We start from the raw sequence: 7856 nt of genomic DNA, 5'->3' as shown, positions 1-7856 counted from the left end.
TCTCCCCCTTCTCCTCCTCATCGCCCTGTTGCTCCTCCTCCGGGTCAGTGTAAGCCCCTTCCTCCTTAGCCTTCTCCTCGCTCTGCTGCCCCTCCTCCCTGTCCGTATAACCCTCCTTATCCTCCTCCTCGCCCCGCTGCCCCTCCTCCTGTCCGTATCACCCCTCCCTCTTATCCTCCTCCTCGCCCCGCTGCCCCTCCTCCCTGTCCGTATAACCCTCTTTATCCTGCTCCTCGCCCCGCTGCCCCTCCTCCCTGTCCGTATAACCCTCCTTATCCTCCTCCTCGCCCCGCTGCCTCTCCTCCCTGTCCGTATAACCCTCCTTATCCTCCTCCTCGCCCCGCTGCTCCTCCTCCCTGTCCGTATAACCCTCCTTATCCTTCTCCTCGCCCTGCTGCCCCTCCTCCCTGTCTTTAGAACCCCCCCTCCCCTCCTCTCCTTATCCTCACCCTGCTGTCCCTCCTCCGTGTCCGTATCACCCACCCCTCCCCCTTATCATCCTAATCCTCGCCCTGCTGCCTCTGCTCCCTGTCCATATAACCGCACCCTTGCCTTATTCTCCTCCTCGCCCTTCTGCCCCTCCTCCCTTTCCGTATAACACACCCCCTCTCCTCCTTATCATTCTCATCACCCTGATGCCCCTTGCTCCTGTACGTATAACTCACCCCCAACCTCCTTATCCTTCTCCTCTCCCTGCTGCCCCTCCTCCCTGTCAGTATAACCTCCCCCCTTTATCCTCCTCCTTTGCCTTGCTGCCCCTCCCCCCTGTACGCATAACCCTCTTTATCCTCCTCCTCGCCCCGCTGCCCCTCCTCCCTTTCCGTATAACCCTCCCCATTATCCTCCTCCTCGCCCCGCTGCCCCTCCTCCCTTTCCGTTTAACCCTCCCCCTTATCCTCCTCCTCACCCCGCTGCCCCTCCTCCCTGTCCGTATAACCCTCCTTATCCTCCTCCTCGCCCGCTGCCCCTCCTCCCTGTCCGTATAAACACCCCCCATCCCCTCCTTATCCTCCTCCTCGCCCTGCTGCCCCTCCTTCCTGCCCGTATAACCCTCCTTATCCTCCTCCTCGCCCTGCTGCCCCTCCTTCCTGCCCGTATAACCCTTCTTATCCTCCTCCTCGCCCTGCTGCCCCTCGACCCTGCCTGTATAACCCTTCTTATCCTCCTCCTCGTCCCGCTGCCCCTCCTCCCTGCCCATATAACCCTTCTTATCCTCCTCCTTGTCCCGCTGCCCCTCCTCCCTGTCTGTATAACCCTGCTTATCCTCCTCCTCGCCCCGCTGCCCCTCCTCCCTGTCTGTATAACCCTCAGCCTTATCCTCCTCCTCACCCTGCTGCCCCTCCTCCCTGTCCGTATAACCATCCTTATCCCCCTCCTCGCCCCGCTGCCCCTCCTCCCTTTCCGTTTAACTCTCTTTATCCACCTTCTCGCCCCGCTGCCCCTTCTCCCTGCCCGAATAACCCTCCTTATTCTCCTCCTCGCCCCGCTGACACTCCTCCCAGTCCGTATCACCCCTCCCCCTTATCCTCCTCCTCATCCTGTTGCCCCTCCTCCCTGTCCGTATAAACCCTCCTTATCCTCCTTGCGCCGCTGCCACTCCTCCCTGTCCGTATAACCCTCCTTATCCTCGCCCTGCTGCCCCTCCTCCCTGCCCGTATAAGCCTCCTTATCCTCCTCCTTACCCCGCTGCCCCTCCTCCCTGCCCGTATCACCCTCTTTATCCTCCTCCTCGCCCCGCTGCCCCTCCTCCCTTTCCATATAAGCCTCCTTATCCTCCTCGCCCCGCTACCCCTCCTCCCTTTCCGTATAACCCTCCTTATCCTCCTCCTCGCCCTGCTGCCCCGTCTCCCGGTCCGTATAACCCTCCTTATCCTCCTCCTCGCCCTGCTGCCCCTTCTCCCTGCATATATAACCCTTCTTATCCTCCTCCTCGCCCCGCTGCCCCTCCTCCCTGCCCATATAACCCTTCTTATCCTCCTCCTTGTCCCGCTGCCCCTCCTCCCTGTCTGTATAACCCTGCTTATCCTCCTCCTCGCCCCGCTGCCCCTCCTCCCTGTCTGTATAACCCTCACCCTTATCCTCCTCCTCACCCTGCTGCCCCTCCTCCCTGTCCGTATCACCCCTCCCCCTTATCCTCCTCCTCATCCTGCTGCCCGTCCTCCCTGTCTTTATAACCCTCTTTATCCTCCTCCTCGCCCTGCTGCCCCTCTTCCCTGCCCGTATAACCCTCTTTATCCTCCTCCTCGCCCCGCTGCCACTCCTCCCTGTCCGTATAAACACCCCATCCCCCCCTTATCCTCCTCCTTGCCCCGCTGCCCCTCCTCCCTGTCTGTATAACCCTCACCCTTATCCTCCTCCTCACCCTGCTGCCCCTCCTCCCTGTCCGTATAACCATCCTTATCCCCATCCTCGCCCCGCTGCCCCTCCTCCTTGTCCGTATAACCCTTCTTATCCTCCTCGCCCCGCTGCCCCTCCTCCCTGCCCGTATAACCCTCCTTATCCTCCTCCTCGCCCCGCTGATCCTCCTCCCTGCCCGTATAACCCTCCTTATCCTCCTCCTCGCTCCCCGCTGCCCCTCCTCCCTGCCCGTATAAACCCTCCTTATCTTCCTCCTCGCCCTGCTGCCCCTCCTCCCTGTCCGTATAACCCTCCTTATCCTCCTCCTCGCCCCGCTGCCTCTCCACCCTGTCCGTATAACCCTCCTTATCCTCCTCCTCGCCCCGCTGCTCCTCCTCCCTGTCCGTATAACCCTCCTTATCCTCCTCCTCGCCCCGCTGCCCCTCCTCCCTGCCCGTATAACCCTCTTTATCCTCCTCCTCGCCCCGCTGCCCCTCCTCCCTGCCCGTATAACCCTCCTTATCCTCCTCCTTGCCCCGCTGCCCCTCCTCCCCGCCCGTATAATCCCTCCTTATCCTCCTCCTCGCCTCGATGCCCCTCCTCCCCGCCCGTATAAACCCTCCTTATCCTCCTCCCCGCCCGTATAGCCCTCCTTATCCTCCTCCTCGCTCCGCTGCCCCTCCTCCCTGTCCGTATAACCCTCCTTATCTTCCTCCTCGCTCCGCTGTCCCTCCTCCCTGCCCGTATAACCCTCCTTATCCTCCTCCTCGCCCCGCTGCCCCTCCTCCCTGCCCGTATAAACCCTCCTTATCCTCCTCCCCGCCCGTATAAACCCTCCTTATCTTCCTCCTCGCCCTGCTGCCCCTCCTCCCCGCCCGTATAAACCCTCCTTATCCTTCTCCTCGCCTCGATGCCCCTCCTCCCTGTCCGTATAACTCTCCTTATCCTCCTCCTCGCCCCGCTGCCCCTCCTCTCCGCCCGTATAACCCTCCTTATCCTCCTCCTCGTCCTGCTGCCCCTCCTCCCTGCCCGTATAACCCTCCTTATCCTCCTCCTCGCCCCGCTGCCCCTCCTCCCCGCCCGTATAAACCCTCCTTATCCTCCTCCTCGCCCCGCTGCCCCTCCTCCCCGCCCGTATAAACCCTCCTTATCCTCCTCCTCGCCCCGCTGCCTCTCCACCCTGTCCGTATAACCCTCCTTATCCTCCTCCTCGCCCCGCTGCCCCTCCTCCCCGCCCGTATAACCCTCTTTATCCTCCTCCTTGCCCCGCTGCCCCTTCTCCCTACCCGTATAACCCTCCTTATCCTCCTCCTCGCCCCGCTGCCCCTCCTCCCCGCCCGTATAAACCCTCCTTATCCTCCTCCTCGCCCCGCTGCCCCTCCTCCCCGCCCGTATAAACCCTCCTTATCCTCCTCCTCGCCCCGCTGCCCCTCCTCCCCATCTCGCTTCCTAATCCTGGTTATCTTCTGCAGCTATTGGGAATAAGTTGGCCAGCGGGGGGCGCTACATGGAGGCGTTGGATTATTATTCGGAGGCTATTCGGTTAAACCCAGACGAGTACAGGTGAGTATGGAGGCTCCAGCAGGGGGCGCTCTCCGATGTGCTGGATGTTATATTCCCAGCATGCACTCTGCACCCCTTCCACAGGCTGCGTTGCCCGCTGTTGACTCTCCTCCTCGCAGGTTTCTGGGAAATCGCTCGTACAGTTACGAGCACGTCGGGCGCTACGAGGAAGCTCTGCGGGACGCCGAGAAGTCGCTGGAGCTGCAGCCAAACTTTATAAAGGACATTTCCGGAAAGGAAAGGCCCTGAAAGGACTGAAGGTGGGTGGAGAGGATGTGGCTGTGCTACTGACCATGTGGGGGTGACATGAGACCTGTGTGACTCCATCTCCTCCATCTGTATCCACAGAGGTATGATGAGGCCATTACAGCCTTCCAGGAAGTGTTATCCTGTCACCTCAACCATGCGGAGGCGGCGCAGGAGGTGGTGGACTGTCAGCAGAAGCTGCAGGTGACACCCGCCCCACCCAATCACAGCCTGCCAGTACTCGCTGCCGCCATTATACTGACCCCTGACCTCCTCCTTCCCTCTCGTGTAGGAGCTGACCGTGTCCACGAAGGACAACCTCCCGCGTCTCCTGAGCCAGCAGCCAACTTCACCAAGTAAGGGCCGGGGCGAGGGAGAGGCGGCCATGATGGCGGCGGCACTCACGTCTTCGCTGTTCTCTCTTGCAGGTTCCTTAGTACATAGTAATGATCGAGTCTTCATTCCCCGCACCGTTGTTTATACAAGATCGCATGGCGGACAGTCTGCACCCCGTAATGTGACCGCAGCGAAGCCGCCCAGCAGGTAGCGCCCGTCATCCGGGGCGGGAGGGGGGCTCTGAGGCCGTTTGTAATGGTCCCTCCTTTGTACGCAGCACGTTGTACCCCATCTGGGTCGGGAACATCACCAGCACCATCACGGAGGACATGCTGAGGTCTCGGTTTGCAGCGTGAGTGCCGCCGTATCGGGGCTTCAGACGGGTCGTTTTCCGTGCAGCCGCTGACTCCTCTCTCCCTCCAGGTTTGGCGCCATTCATTCCTTCCGTATCCTGTACAGCAGGACCTGTGCCTTCGTAAACTTCATCAGCAAAGCCGCAGCTGAGTCGGCCTTCCAAGCCCTGCAGGTAACCGTCTGACACCTCATCACAACTGCCCCCTATTCCTCTGTGCTGCTGTTGGCGGACTTACCCCTCCCCCGCCCCTTCCCCCTCTGTCCTAGGGACTGAACATCGAGGGCACCACACTAGTTCTCCAGCTGCGGAACCCTGAACACTCAAACCTGAATGCTGGAGGCGGAGCCAGAAAGCTGGGGAAGTGAGCGGCAGCGGACAACCAGAAGACCTGTCGGTCTACAGTAGGGATCACAATAAAGGAGTCTCAGTCACGGCTGTTGTCTTATTGACTCAGGGGACCCAGGTCAGGATGCAAGGGTTAATGGTCTGCTGATAGCTGGCTTAGGGGAGGTTAATAGGGAGTCTTAGAATCAGACTGGTAGAGTTGGAAGGGACCTCCGAGGTCAGCAGGTCCTCCAGAGTCATTAGGTCCTCCGAGGTCATCGGGTCCAACCCCCTGCTCAGTGCAGGATCACTAAATCATCCCAGACAGATGTCTGTCCAGCCTTTGTTTGAACACTTCCATTGAAGGAGAACTCCCCACCTCCCGTGGCAACCTGTTCCACTCATTGATCCCCCTCACTGTCTAATATCTAATCCGTGTCTCCTCCCTTTCAGTTTCATCCCATTGCTTCTAGTCTTTCCTTGTACAGATGAGAATAGGGCTGATCCCTCTGCACTGTGACAGCCCTTCAGATATCTGTAGACAGCTATTAAGTCTCCTCTCAGCCTTCTCTTCTGCTAAACATTCCCAGATCCTTTAACCGTTCCTCATAGGACATGATTTGCAGACCGCTCACCATCTTGGTAACTCTTCTCTGAACTTGCTCCAGTTTGTCTATGTCTTGTATAAAGTGGGGTGCCCAGAACTGGACCCAGTATTACAGATGAGGTCTGACTAAGGAAGAGTAGAGGGGATAATGACCTCACGTGATCTAGACTCTATGCTTCTCTTAATACATCCCAGCATTGGGTTAGCCTTTTTTGGGATACAATGTAAAGCGGTGCGGTGCTGTGGATGAGGGATACAATGTAAAGCGGTGCGGTGCTGTGGATGAGGGATACAATGTAGGGCGGCGCTGTGGATGAGGGATACAATGTAGGTTGGGGCTGTGGATGAGGGATACAATGTAGGTTGGGGCTGTGGATGAGGGATACAATGTAGGGCGGCGCTGTGGATGAGGGATACAATGTAGGTTGGGGCTGTGGATGAGGGATACAATGTAGAGCGGTGCTGTGGATGAGGGATACAATGTAGGTTGGCGCTGTGGATGAGGGATACAATGTAGAGCGGTGCTGTGGATGAGGGATACTATGTAGGCCGGTGGGGTGCTGTGGAAGAGGGATACTATGTAGGCCGGTGGGGTGCTGTGGATGAGGGATACTATGTAGGACGGCGCTCTGGAAGAGGGATACAATGTAAGGCGGTGCGGTGCTGTGAATGAGAGATACAATGTAGGACGGCGCTGTGGATGAGGGATACAATGGAGGACTGTGCTGCGCTGTGGATGAGGGATACAATCTAAGGCAGCGCGGTGCACTGGATGAGCGATACAAGGTAGGGCAGCGCGGTGCTGTGGATGAGGGTTACAATGCAGGGTGTCGTGTTGCTGTGGATGAGGAATACATTGTAGGGCGGTGCTGTGGATGAGGGATACTATGTAGGGTAGTGCCGTGGATGAGGGATACTATGTAGGGTAGTGCCGTGGATGAGGGATACTATGTAGGGTGGTGCCGTGGATGAGGGATACAATGTAGGGCGGTGCCGTGGATGAGGGATACTATGTAGGGTAGTGCCGTGGATGAGGGATACTATGTAGGGTGGTGCCGTGGATGAGGGATACAATGTAGGGTGGTGCCGTGGATGAGGGATACAATGTAGGGCGGCACGGTGGCGTGGATGAGGGATACAATGTAGGGCGGCACGGTGGCGTGGATGAGGGATACAATGTAGGGTGGCACGGGGCCATGGATGAGGGGTACAATGTAGGGGGGTGCTGTGGATGAGGGATACAATGTAGGGCAGGGCTGTGGATGAGGAATACAATGTAGAGTGACACGATGCTGTGGAGAGCCTTATGGATTAGGGATACAATGTAGGGCGGTGCTGTGGATGAGGGATACAATGTAGAGCGGTGCTGTGAATGAGGTATACAATGTAGGGCGGTGCTGTGGATGAGGTGTGCAATGTAGGGCGGTGCTGTGGATGAGGTGTGCAATGTAGGGCGGTGCTGTGGATGAGAGATACAATGTAGGGCGGTGCTGTGGATGAGGGATACAATGTAGGGCGGTGCTGTGGATGAGGTGTGCAATGTAGGGCGGTGCTGTGGATGAGGTGTGCAATGTAGGGCGGTGCTGTGCATGAGGGATACAATGTAGGGTGTCGCGTTGCTGTGGATGAGGGATACACTGTAGGGTGGTGCTGTGGATGAGGGATACAATGTAGGGCGGCACGGTGTCGTGGATGAGGAATACAATGTAGGGCGGCACGGTGCTGTGGATGAGGGATACAATGTAGGGCGGCACGGTGCTGTGGATGAGGGATACAATGTAGGGCAGGGCTGTGGATGAGGGATACAATGTAGGGTGACGCGATGCTGTGGAGAGCTTTATGTATTAGGGATACAATGTATGGCGGCGCTGTGCTGTGGATAAGGGATAAAATGTAGGACGGTGCTGCTCTGTGGATGAGGGATACAATGTAAGGCGGTGCAGTGCTGTGGATGAGGGATACAATGTAAGGCGGTGCAGTGCTGTGAATAAGGAATACAATGTAGGGCGGTGCTGTGGATGAGGGATACCATGTAGCGTGGGGCATTGCTCTGGATGAGGGATACAAAATGGGGCGGTGCTTTAGATG

General features: G+C 58.1%; 1 protein-coding gene across 1 annotated transcript; it reads left to right on the top strand.

Moving 5' to 3' along the window:
* The first annotated feature begins 635 nt into the window (after window positions 1-635).
* On the top strand, window positions 636-5268 carry LOC136573262 (uncharacterized). Its single transcript, XM_066574558.1, has 8 exons — window positions 636-650; window positions 4020-4160; window positions 4249-4350; window positions 4439-4502; window positions 4575-4689; window positions 4760-4834; window positions 4906-5008; window positions 5104-5268. The coding sequence occupies exons 1-8, from the start codon at window positions 636-638 to the stop codon at window positions 5200-5202; spliced, it is 714 nt and encodes a 237-aa protein (XP_066430655.1). The 3' UTR covers window positions 5203-5268.
* The last annotated feature ends 2588 nt before the right edge of the window (window positions 5269-7856 follow it).

Source organism: Eleutherodactylus coqui, chromosome 7 (assembly GCF_035609145.1).
Source record: "Eleutherodactylus coqui strain aEleCoq1 chromosome 7, aEleCoq1.hap1, whole genome shotgun sequence".
Taxonomy (NCBI): domain Eukaryota; kingdom Metazoa; phylum Chordata; class Amphibia; order Anura; family Eleutherodactylidae; genus Eleutherodactylus; species Eleutherodactylus coqui.
The sequence above is the reverse complement of the archived record's forward strand: the minus strand, read 5'-3'. Positions and strand labels throughout refer to the sequence as shown.